This window comes from Dama dama, chromosome 11 (genome assembly GCF_033118175.1).
Source record: "Dama dama isolate Ldn47 chromosome 11, ASM3311817v1, whole genome shotgun sequence".
In the NCBI taxonomy this organism is placed as follows: Eukaryota; Metazoa; Chordata; class Mammalia; order Artiodactyla; family Cervidae; genus Dama; species Dama dama.
In genome coordinates this window covers 81,870,948-81,884,435 of record NC_083691.1, presented here as the reverse complement: position 1 = coordinate 81,884,435, position 13,488 = coordinate 81,870,948, and the positions used below count along the sequence as shown (strand labels likewise).

Here is a 13,488-nt window from a genome sequence, read left to right as displayed (position 1 = left end):
TTATCCTAATAAATATATCTGCAAAAAGCCCCTCAAAAATTGCAAAGCAAAAAGAAAAAAAATCATAAAAAACATTTAATCAGAGAATGGTACAAAACTAAGTTTCTCCTAAAGTAATTTTGAAAATATTTCATCTCAGCAACACAGATTTATTTATTTTGAATTTTAGAATTACTTACCTTTTTATTTCCCCAAAGGCTTAGAAAATTTTAATAACTTAGCTTTTGTAGTCAGTGCCAACAAATCACAAAGACTAATTAAAACATTTATTTTCAGTGTTAAGATTCCAAGATTACACTACTTACAAGTTCATGATGTGGTTCTGTCTCTTTCCTTAAGGGTGGATCAAATTTTACTTGGCCAACTAAAAAAGATAAAAAAGTAAAGCTGTGATCTGTTTCAACATTCTTAATAATAATTTAAAAAGTTACTCCATAGCAAAACACATTTAATTTTACCATTTCCTATAGACTGATTAATATCCAAAGATTTAAATAAACAATGTGTTAGCTGGAAGAAACCTAAGAAAGTTTAAGCTGTTAAAGCTTAATCTATTAACCCAAAGATGGTTAGCAAAATTATGTCAGGACTAACTTGCTACTTCATTGTGACCCAGCATTAAACACAGACAATCTTAACTTAGGACTTTATAGACAGACAGCAATTCAGGCAGAGTATTTCTCAAAGCCAGCCTGCAAGGTGGTCTCTGATGAGTCCTGCCTCCTGACCTTCATAAACCCGTGTAGTCCCTTCCTACATCCTGGGGTGGCCTACGTGATGAGAGGAAGACGGCACAGTGATAGCATATAGCTTCCGAGATAAGGCTTCTGTCCTGGGTGTTCTCTCTACTGATCACTTGGCACTGGAGGAAGTCATGTTGAGCAGCACTATGGAAGAGGCTACACTGCAAGGAACTGAAGTCTTGGGCTAACAATATGTGAGTAACCCTGGAAGCAAATCCGCTATGCTAGTTAAGCCTTTGGGAAACTGCAGCCCCTGCCGACACCCTGATTGGAGCTTCATGACAGGCCCTGAGCTAGAACCACCCAGCCAAGCTGTCCTGGATCCCTGAATGTGTGTGAGATAATAAATGTTTATTGCTCTAAGTTGCTACATTTTTGGGGTAATTTGTTAAACAACAATAAATAACCAGCACACTTCTACAGCGAAAGTATAACCTAAATATTAGAGCCAACATAAACTTACTATACTAATTCACTTTTCCCCCTGCTATTCTAATTTAATGAATGATTCACTACCTCTATCTTTAATTTCTGTATCTCACTGTCACTATCTGCTTTTATACCCTGGAACAGCATTCAAGACCACTGAGATAAAAGCAGGCGCACAAATAGAAAACACGAAAAAGAAGCAAGAGAGAGTCAGAATATTACAGCTCAACTAGTGAGGGCCTGAGCTTCAGCCAAAACAACAATCTTCAATCAAGGCAGGGGAACCAGTGAGATGTCAAAGCACACTCATTTTGTAACTGTTTTGATTTTAGCTTAGTATGTATGATTACTGTGAAGGTTAATAACAATGAAAGGAGATCATGAGATTTGAGCATTTAGCAATAAAGAAGGCTGAGAAACAGCCCTAAAAATACACAGCTGTGTGTGAGGTATGTATATGCTTTATAGCTGTTATGAGCTAGATATAAAATTCTGGCTCTTGGAGATAAGCAGGCTCTTCAATAATGGGTTCCTCATGCCTGTTCACATATGATCACACATCAAAGATTACAAAATAGTTTTTAGTAAGATACTAAAACATGTTATACATACATACACATATATATACATATATATGTATCTCACCTTGATAGAGGCCTACTGAACAACTCTCACCTACACCTGTCACCAAATAGCAAAATTACATCTCTAATAAAGTTACATGAGGACAGGTTCATGCATTGTCTGCCTTGTTATCGTCACATAGGAAATGTCTGTTTTCACTGGACTGCATAATTATTGAGCACGGGGGCACAGTGATACTGTCTTCCTTTTTTAAAAAATTTATTTATTTATTTTAACTGGAAGCTAATTACTTTACAATATTGTAGTGGTTTTTGCCATACACTGACATGAATCAGCCATGGGTGTACATGTGTTCCCCATCCTGAACTCCCCTCCCACCTTCCTCCCCATCCCTCCCTCAGGGTCATCCCAGTGCACCAGCCCTGAGCGCCCTGTCTCATGCATCCAACCTGGACTGGCGATCTGTTTCACATATGATAATACACATTTCAATGCTATGGTCTCAAATCACCCCACCCTCACCGAGTCCAAAAGTCTGTTCTTTACATCTGTGTCTCTTTTGCTGTCTCGCATATAGGGTCATCGTTACCATCTTTCTAAACTCCATATATATGCATTAATATACTGTATTGGTGTTTTTCTTTCTGACTTATTTCACTCTGTATAATAGGCTCCAGTTTCATCCGCCTCATTAGAACTGATTCAAATGCATTCTTTTTAATAACTGAGTAATATTCCATTGGGTATATGTACCACAGCTTTCTTATCCATTCATCTGCTGATGGACATCTAGGTTGCTTCCATGTTCTAGCTATTGTAAACAGTGCTGTGATGAATATTGGGGTATACGTGTCTCTTTCAATTCTGGTTTCCTTGGTGTGAATGCCCAGCAGTGGGATTGCTGGGTCGTGTGGCAGTTCTATTTCCAGTTTTTTAAGGAATCTCCATACTGTTCTCCATAGTGGCTGTACTAGTTTGCATTCCCACCAACAGCGTAAGAGGGTTCCCTTTTCTCTGCACCCTCTCCAGCATTTATTGTTTGTAGACGTTTTGATAGCAGCCATTCTGACCGGCATGAGATGGTACCTCATTGTGGTTTTGATTCGCATTTCTCTGATAATGAGTGATGTTGAGCATCTTTTCATGTGTTTGTTAGCCATCTGTATGTCTTCTTTGGAGAAATATCTGTTTAGTTCTTTGGCCCATTTTTTGATTGGGTCATTTATTTTTCTGGAATTGAGGTGCAGGAGCTGCTTGTATATTTTTGAGATTCTTTGTCAGTTGCTTCGTTTGCTATTATTTTTTTCCCATTCTGAAGGCTGTCTTTTCATTTTGCTTATAGTTTCCTTTGCTGTGCAAAAGCTTTTAAGTTTCATTAGGTCCCATTTGTTTATTTTTTGCTTTTATTTCCAATATTCTGGGAGGTGGGTCACAGAGGATCTTGCTGTGATTTATGTCAGAGAGTGTTTTGCCTATATTTTCCTCTAGGAGTTTTATAGTTTCTGGCCTTACATTTAGATCTTTAATCCATTTTGAGTTTATTTTTGTGTACAGTATTAGAAAGTGTTCCAGTTTCATTCTTTTACAAGTGGTTGACCAGTTTTCCCAGCACCACTTGTTAAACAGATTGTCTTTTCTCCATTGTATATTCTTGCCTCCTTTGTCAAAGATAAGGTGCGTGGATTTAAGTGATGCTGTCTTAAGACTAACTTTCATAACAAGGACAGCACCCCAGCTGTCACAGGTATTCAACACCCTTATGCTCTGTGGGAATGCATTCCCAGAAAGAGTCACAAAGCCCCTCTGGAGATTCATTCTTCACGCCTTACATTGGTATCACTCTTCTGTTCTTTCCAGCTTCCCTAAAGTTACGACAGTTTCTGCCACAGGACCTTCCAGCTTCTGTTCAAATAACTGCTGGACAATCACCCCAGGCTGTAGCGCTATTTATGATGTTCTTAATAATGTAGAAAATTCCTACTTATCTGTAACTGTCCATTCGTCTTGATCTCTGTTTCTGCTACTATCTCCTTGAACATACGTCAAGTTACAAACTGTAAATTTATGTTTTACTATCCAGATGAAAGGGCTTCCCTGGTGGCTCAGTGGTAAAGAATCTGTGTGCGACACAGGGGATCCGGGTTCATTTCCTGGGTTGGGAAGGTCCCCTGGAAGAGAGCATGGCAACCCACTCTAGTACTCTTGCTTAGAGAATCCCATGGACAGAGGAGCCTGGTGGACTGCAGTCCATAGGGTCACACAGAGTTGGACACGACTGAAGTGACTAAGCGGCAGCATCCAGATGAAAACTCCCTCTTAGTTCTTTGAAACAGCTCTGACATAAGCAGTTGCTGACCCATCATACTATTAGGGTCAAAACTGATCCTATTATGGCAGACAAGAAGAGCCCCAGAATTACTTCTTCTCAAAGCAAGTCTTTGCTTATCATATTTAACTAAAGGCAGAGGGGACTTTCTAAAAGGGAAAGACTTTTCTGAAAGTGAGTCAGTTTTTACAAATATTGCCTTAACACCGTTTAGCTTAATAAATAGAAAACCTCAGTTACATGAAGAGACATCATGTAATCGTAAACATAAAACATTATAAAAGGAACAAAGATATACGACTACTAAAATAAGTTATTTTTCAAAGCCTGTCTTTATTGTCAATAGCATGACTGCCTATTCTTTATAAATCTCATATAAAATCATAAAACATCCTAAGAAAGCATATACTAGAACATTGTATAAGATTTTAAAGGCTCAAATATCAAACCCACAAGTTATAAGAAGTGGTGATTTTAATCCTGTTACTACCTCAACATACTGGAGGGACATGACACCTTTCTTACAGGTAAATGGGAAGAAAATGTCCATCATGTATCACCTGCTCCTACCAAAAACGGGATGTATCAGAATCTCAGAAAAACTAGTATTTAGCTAAATAGACGGTATTTAGCTAAATAGAATATACATGCATATGTAGTTAGGAGCTGATACAAACTACTAAAGAAGGACCCAGAGGTAACTACACTTTCCAATAAAGGGCCTGACAGTACAACTTAAAAATATAACTGGATAACATAATAGAAAGTACTTCAGATTTTCAATAGTACTGAACACATAAGGTTTTCTGAATCAACTACAAAGGCATCTCTAATCACCTTTTATATTATTAAAGAAATGACAAAGACTTATTGTAATTACTTTTACATATTAAAAAATAATGGAGGACTTCTCTGGTGGTCCAATGGTTAAGAATCCACCTATCATACAGGGGATATGGGTTCAATCCCTGGTCTGGGAAGATTCCACATGCCACCAAGCAACTAAGTTCTTGTACCACAACTACTGAGCCCTCGTGCTCTAGAACCCATGCTCTGCAACAAGGAGTCACCGCAATGAGACGCCCACGTGCTGCAACTAGAGTGGCCCCACTTGCCACCAACTAGGGAACGCCCACACGTAGCAACAAAGACCCAGCACAGTCAAAAAGAAAATAAATGAATTTTTTAAAGTTTAAAAAATAATGGGGGACTTTCCTGGTGGTCCAGTGGTTGAGAATCCACTTTGCAATGAAGGGGACGTGGGTTCCATCCCTGGTCTGGGAAGATTCCACATGCCACGGGTCAACTAAGCCCACATGCCACAACAAAGACCCAGCAGAGCCAAAGTAAAATAATAATAATAAATAAAATAAATAAGAATAACAGATTTTTTTTTTTTTTAAATGGGGAATGCTTGTATGCTAAGGTTGTCATTTTCAGAAAAACACTTTTGAGGAGAAATTAGCAAATTTAAACCACATGGCTTCAGTGGGAGCTATAAAGGTAATTTAACATGGTTATAAAACTGACTGTAGGCAAAGTATAAATCCCAGTCCTGGGCTTTTTGCCAAGTAGATGGTGCTTATCTTTCAAGAATTTCCATCTTATATGAGCATTTCTAGGTAGCACCAGCACCAAAATCTGCCAAGAACTTAATACACAGTATAAGGTCCAGCCATAATTCCAAAGGAAGGTTCACAAAGGACTTCCAGGGTGAAGGTCACACCTGTGCCGAGGTGGTTTCTGTGGAGCCAAAGACCTCTGGCCTGGAAGCTGAGTGATCTTGGGCTTGTTATTAATCAGTTGTATGACTCCACCCCTCAGGCAGATCTATTCATCTTTGCATTTCTTTTTTATTTTCTACTAAATGGTGATAGTGTCTGTCCCTACTTGCATTACTTAGCTTTTAAGGTTGCAGCCCTCTCCTCTTCTGGACCATCAGCTTCTATGTAACCTGGGAGCTTGTCAGAAGCAGAGAACCTCAGATTTCACCTCAGAACTACTGAATCAGGAAGGGCATTTTAGCAAGCTCTCTAGGCAAGTGCTACTAACAAGGAAGTTTAGGGAGCGCTGCCTTGATTCCTTCTATCCTGCCTCCTCTAGGAATTTTATTCCTTTTCCCAAACAATAACAACATAAATACACATCCCCAGCCACCGCCAGAAAGCTCCTAGGAGCAAGAAAACAAAATTCTTACTGCCTTAATTAAACTCTACCTTTCAAAGCATCTAAAACATAAAAACTATTTGGAAGAAAATGGAGCAAAAATAGCGGCAACCAAATTACAACTTGAAATCTTATTTTTCATTGTTAAATTACAAACTCTATACAATATATACTTACAGTTTATCTCCGAGCGTGTTTTTTCCTCTCTCACATTTCTACTCGTTGAGTGAATCCTATGTGGGACAGCAACAAGAGGCTGGGAAAGAACAAAGTCACGGACAAGTCACTGTCCTGTCCACAGAATTACCCACATAGGAAAGAAATCTCTCACTTTATGTAAAACGGGAACAAAATACAACTTTATTATTATTATTTTTAAATGGCAACCGCAAATTGAAAACTCTTTTCTCTTCAGATTGGGAGCTTGAGATTAGGGATAAACATTATCCACAGCAGGTTCCCAGGAAGTTTTCTTATGAAAGTGCCAATTGCTCAGTGTGTGCAACTCTCTGCGGCCGCACGGACTGTAGCCTGCGAGGCTCCTTTGTCCATGGGACTCTACAGGCAAGAATACTGGAGTGGATAGCCATTCTCTTCTCTGGGTGATTTTCCCAACCCAGGGATTGAACTCAGGTCTCACGCATTGCAGGCATATTCTTATAAGTGAATATAGGAGTGTTCTTATGAGTTGAACATAAATATTCAAAAATGAATATTTTGACAATACAAGAGGTGCTCAAAAGCTGCAGCAAGCTTTCCCTGTTTCAGAGAAAACTAATTAAAAAAAAAATCTGCCTCAACTTCTTATATCAAGGATAAAATAAATGAAATAATGCTAAAGGCATAAATGATTTATGGTCTTACCTAGTAAACACAACATTTCCCCCACCTTAATGTTTTTTCTTGTAGAAGTAGCACTTTATTTTCTTTCCTTTTACTTTATTAAAACCTCTCTATGTGTACTGTCACGTTCAGAGAGAGGTATCCTGAGGCGAGGGGAAGTGGGGGTGAGTTCTTCCTGTTAATACTAACACATGGACATTCTCCAATCTTTATGGAGTAAAAATGGCTCTATCTGAAAAGCTTTTACAACTTCATTCTATATACTCTATATACCAGCATCTATTTCACGTACCAAATAGGTTTTTCTCCCTGTGTGTGAAACATTATCTTTGAAGTTATTAGCTGTGAGGAAGATACACTCTTACATCTATCTTTTTGGAAAATGTAATTCGTAAGCGCTTGAGCTCAAATTCTTAAGACTCTTTATGGCAAAGCAAGAACAGGACCCAAGTTAACTATTCTCAGTGTAGACGTCTCTCAGGAAATAAAGATATATGAATCTGAGAGACCCAAATATTAAAACACCAGTGGGTAATAAAACAGAAGCAAAAATAACTTTAAAAAGTAAGTACTTAAACTTCAAACATACACAGTGAGTTGTAGTTTACAAAGTGCTTTCATATACCTTAGCCCATTCTGTTCTCAAACTTGTGAAACAAATCTTTATCTTCCTTTTATAGAAGAGGACATTCAGCTAGTTAGCTGCAGAATGAGAAAAACCCTGGACCTTTGATAACAATATTTGGAGCAAAAACAAGCAAAAAATAGGTGTCATGTTAGATTAGTAACACATATTGCCGTTATCAGTGAACATGGATGAAATCTGCCCTTTCTACGAGAACTGTTTTACTTTCCCAGCTTCAAAGGTGTAATTATAAAGTTGTTAAATCTTACAGTGTTGTACCTAATAAATGGGTTAACATATAGAAGAAAATACTATCAAGTAAAAACCAGAATCACAATTACTTCAACATGCAGTACTTCTAAAATAGAAATTACATGGGAACCCTACATGAAAAGTGGACTTTCTTCCATTGTGAATAATGTATGATAAATTAAAGAAAAACTAAAGACTAAAGTAGAACTAGTGCACGTGCTAAATATTTTCAAGAGAATTCAGTTTCCACAATATATATACAGTATCAGCAAGTGCTGAAATACTAAACACATTCAAATTCTGAGTAACAACACAGCATTTAGCAATTACAAATCATTTACAAATAATAAGACTGTTAGATATTACCTTCTATGCCTAACATATACTGTAGTATGTATGTATAAATTACTATAAATTTCTCTGGGGAAAGTGATAAAAAAAATAAAATAAAAAGATCTTAAACTGTGGTCAGAAGAAAAGCTACCCCCATCCTTAACCTATAATTATAACACCAATAACACAGTCTTGATAAGGAGAAATTTCTTCCTCTGCCATATGAGAAAATTTCAGAAGAGCCTTTATTCTACAGCTTGCTTCTACATTGGGTTTATTATTTCTCCTCTTTAAACACATTTTAAAGGACTTTATAATCCAGCACAACGAGTAAACAGGATGAAGTGAGAGACAGCAGTGCAGCATCGAACGCACGGGAAGAATCCAGGTAGTCCATGTCCTGAGTCTCGATACGCACGAATTCCAGTTACTATAATACAGTTAAATTATACTCGTCCTCTATAACATGATTCAAATTTTAGTCACCAATATATTAATTGTATATTATAAATTATATGTTATTCAGTATATTAGTATCTTATCAACATTCAGTATATTGATTGTAATTGCATAAGATAGAAACTTTACTGTGGGCTCTTCAGTCCACAAGTGACTATAGATTTATGTGTGTGTGTTAGTCACAGTCGTGTCCAACTCTTTGTGACCCCATGGACTGTAGCCCAGCAGGGTCCTCTATACATGGGGTTCTCCAGCCAAGAATACTCGAGTGGGCTGCCATTTCCTTCTCCAGGGGATCGCTCTTCCTGACCCAGAGATTGAACCCGGGCCTCCCGCACTGCAAGCAGACTGTTTACTGACTGAGCTGCCAGGCAAGATGATTTATAGTCTGTTTATAATAACAGATGTACATCATGATCAGTGGCTAATCACATCACTGCTTCCAAAGTCCGTCTGTGACCGATCCCTGAGCATCTGTTACTCAACTCATGCACAGACAGCAAAGCGTGTAGCTGTGTTTCCCTGTCTCCCAGGGATAATATACTCATGTGACATTTTTACAAAAACTCGTAACTGAAGGAGGGAATTAGCCAACAAAGATAAAACTGCTGCAAAGAAGTAGAAAGTGATCACTCTGGATTATTAATGTTGGAAATGAAAGTACAAGATAAAACAGACGATAGTGAGAATGCTGACATTGCCGCTGTTCAAGAGACTGCAGACACACAGCCATGGCAACTTAGTGAAGGTGAACCTGAGACAGTGAAGAAAGAAGTTCTGATAAAAAGGATGAAGATGCCCTAGAAGAAGGGGCAAAAAATTTCACATCACAGAATATTGAGATTATTTCATACATTGAAAGTTCAAAGGATAAAATGCTAGAGGCACTCTGAATTTAGGAAAATGACATTCACCAAAGCATAAAAATACCTGCTCTGTGTCATGAAGTTAAATGACAAGAAGAAGGCAGACACTGTGCAATCTACTCAATAAACAGACCACTTGATAGTGAAATAATCCACCGAAGTGTTTTTTTTTTATTTAAACAAAGAAAAGAAACAATTCTCACAGGTTCTAACATATCACAATGTACTAAATAAAATACTAGTTTTACTATTTTTCACTTCTCTATACATTTAAAACTGACAATAAGAGAGATTTTAATTTTCTGACAAAAATTTTTTAAGATCACAAAACAATTATAGTTTTCCTTATGGACAATTTAGATTACTTTGCAGGATTTCAGCTCACTTGATCATTTTTACAGTCCTTTACTACCATCCAAATCAAGGCAACACCTATATATTAAATTAGAGAAGAATTTATAAAGCAAAACAATAAAACCCAATTTCTCCTAGTATAAAGTCAATAATATTTAATAATTTTAAAGTTTTTTTAATTTCCAAATATCTTTCCAGACCTTTAAACAAAAGGACAGTGGCTTATTTACAGTTGTTTAAATATAAGTTAGAATAGTGAATTGATAGAAAGGTTCTCTGACCTAAGGTAAGCTGAGACCATCTTTCTGACCACTGAGAGCCATAGTTTCTTGTATCATCGCTGAAATTTACACCATTTTAAGTACCTTCTAAAAGCCAGTCAAGTTCAAGACTATCCACCTCAGCTACATAATCACTAACAGAATCCTGACATGTAACATATATGAGTTGATCTTTGGTGTCACAATTACTAGCTGAGTTAGGAATGTTACATATGCCAAACAAAGTGAAAGCTTCCTTTTATATCTATTCTCCCATACACTAGGGTTAATTAATTCTCTAATTACACTGGATAAACACAGCAGACAATTAGGGTATTAGTCACCAACAAAGTCAATCCTATACTTCCCACTAACCACTAATAACTCATGAAGTACTGTACATGGATTCTTTTTGAGAAGAAAACAGAACAGAAATTTTGTGTATATTCTAACATCTTGTATAGGTGGTTCCCATTTGCATTCTCTTTTACAATGGATTATTGATTTGGCAACTTCATCTAAAATGACTACTTTAAAATAACTAGAGTAATTTCAAGAAGTGGATTAGATGATTCTACCTTTACTATTGGACCTCCCTGCCTGCAATGCAGCCTTTACCTTTAATACTTTCAGAAAACAGTCTTCCAAAGTAGTCAACAGAAAAAACTCAGCTCATGACTTCTCTAGGACAGGCAAAATCAAGGGGTTATTTCCTCCCTCAAGATTTTAAATTAGACCCAGACCTTAAGCAAACTGATTCCGAGATGTATATACTTACATACACAAACATTACATATACCACTTGGTAAAAATGGTAAAAACAGTTCCTACCTCAGGATCATCATCATCAAAATCATGGTAAGTGGAATGATCTGGATTATTCACTTTATCCAACAGTTCAATTGCCAAAGATCGTGTCAAAGGCTGTGTGACAAACGGGTGCTATAAAAATAAAACAATATAGTACTTATTAGAAGTCTTGATTAAGTGACATCTTACCTTTTGAAAAAAGACATTTTTCAGGGCAAAAAAAAATACCTGCAGTAACTTTTCAGCAGTAGGTCTTTTCTTTGGATTTTTGGTAAGTGCCATTTTCACAAAATGATGAAAACTATTTGACCTAAGAAATTTTGCAAATCAGATTTTAAAATTTCAATTCTGTTTTTTTGCTCATGACTATAAAAGTAAATAGCACAAAAATACTTACCACTTCATTTTATCCTTTAGTTTAGGAGGCTGAAAATTGCTTTTTGTCATTAGAAATAACGCTCTGAAAAATCAACAATCATTACACAGCATTTTAAGACTGCATACTTTAGTATATAACATTAATTCTACTACTACTATTCCCAAATAAGGGGAAGCAAAACTAAGAACGCTATTTGGTCATGGCGTGATAAATACTATGGGGAGGGGGACGGGACCTTGACTTGAGCACAGCGTTCTTCAGGTCTGGCACACTGACCTCATTGGATGTAAGTCAAACATAGGCGGCTGCAGCTCAGCAAGTTCTATGGCAGTGATCCCCACCGCCCAGAGGTCACACAGCTGATTGTACCCCCCTTTCCTCTCAACAGCCGCGACTTCTGGGGCCATCCTGAAGGAAACAGTCCAGAAAAGAAAAAACTGTTTACTATATTTTAATCTTCTTATTCCCACCAGACACATGGAACCATCACTGTGTAAGCTGAGGCCTACTTAGACCCTGACATCTGAAAAATAAGTATGTAGTACTTAAGATGGCTCATATTTCCCAAGATCGTGACATCTCATAAGATGAGATGGCAACATCTCATAAGACCCCATCCCAAGCCCCTACTGGTTTCTCATCTGTTACTTTGCTAAGTTAGCTATTTCGTATAAAGGTTTGTAACAATTTACAAATGTAATAGAGTAACATGTACTAAATTTGTCCAAACCCCAATCTCTCTTCCTCTGTATATGCAAAATTCTATAGAGAAATAACATACTGTAATAAATAATTTATCATTTTTAGCTCTTCCTTTTTACATCAATAACCATCTGGTCTCTGACTGTTTTCACTTGATCAAAACTATTTACCAGAGCAGCAAGAATCTTGATTTAGTACTTAACTAGTATTTACTATAAACTTAATTGGTGGTGGAAAGTTATAAAAATGAGTGTCTGCTTTTTTTAAAGAAATGTATTTACTCAGAGGAAAGTTACCTAAATTCAGTAAATTTTTTGTTTCTTTCAACTTTATTGTAGTCTTTTTCTATCTCTATAAATCTATTTTTTATTAAATACTTACACTGATTTTCAAATATAAAAAATTTCAAATCCTAAGCAGTAGTTCTGAAAATAACTACATGAGATAAACACTTCAACTCTTACGTATCAAAAGTATGATTAAAAAAAAAAAGTATGATTTAACTAGGCAGCCTTACAAGAATGTTTATTTTCCCGGTATTATTTCAGGAAAGTCCCAGTTAACAAACAAACAATAAAACTCCTTCTAATTTTCTAAACCCTTGATCTTAAGATGGTTTTTAACTTTAAAGTAGCTCTTATGACTATGCAGATTATCCTAAGAAAAGTGAATTTTTAAGGATGACGGTTGTAACTTAATTGATGGCTAGGTTCCAGCCAGCTGTGGAAATGCCCTAGAGGACGCAGGTGCACACAGCCAGCACCTTAACGAGCTCACAGGTGAGGCTCCCTCTTCCTCTTCAAAAATATGAGTGGCAGACTCCACCCTGCGCACTTCTACTCCTGCCAGTGAGGTTGCATCCTTACCACAGCCAACTGAGTCATCTGTGACCCTGTTTGTTACATCTGTTACTATGAACATGTAATTTAATCAAGTATTATAAAAACTAAGTCATTATGAAGGTAAAAAGAATAAGTTGTCATGAAAATGAAAATGTATGCTTTAGAAAAGATTCTTGAAGACAAGTTTCTAAAGATGAAAAACCAAAAAACCCTGGCAAACCAGGTTACGAACAGGACAGCCGTAAAATATTAGGAAGGCTGCAGACTGCATGATTCCGTTTGCATGACACTGGGGGAAAAGGTGAAACTACAGAGACAAAATCAGATCAGGTGCTGCCAGAGGTTAGAGATGGGCAAAAATAATTTATAAAAAGGGGACAAAAGGAAACTTTTCTGGGTGATGGAAACCTGTTTTACAGTGATTGTGGTGGCATTTTTTACAACCACAGAGTTTCTCAACATTCCTAGAATGGTACACCTAAATGTTACATTTATACCTCAACAAACCTGTCTG

General features: G+C 37.0%; 1 protein-coding gene across 2 annotated transcripts in view; it reads right to left on the bottom strand.

Moving 5' to 3' along the window:
- Window positions 1-13,488, bottom strand: part of MAP4K3 (mitogen-activated protein kinase kinase kinase kinase 3) — a 171,690-nt gene that overhangs the window by 51,036 nt on the left and 107,166 nt on the right. For both annotated transcript variants that reach the window (XM_061155549.1, XM_061155550.1), the window contains exons 9-14: window positions 11,707-11,838; window positions 11,449-11,511; window positions 11,280-11,361; window positions 11,073-11,183; window positions 6,427-6,505; window positions 306-364 (exon numbers count right to left, since the gene is read on the bottom strand). In XM_061155549.1, coding sequence (XP_061011532.1) covers window positions 306-364; window positions 6,427-6,505; window positions 11,073-11,183; window positions 11,280-11,361; window positions 11,449-11,511; window positions 11,707-11,838 — 526 coding nt within the window. The remainder of the gene's footprint in view (window positions 1-305; window positions 365-6,426; window positions 6,506-11,072; window positions 11,184-11,279; window positions 11,362-11,448; window positions 11,512-11,706; window positions 11,839-13,488) is intronic.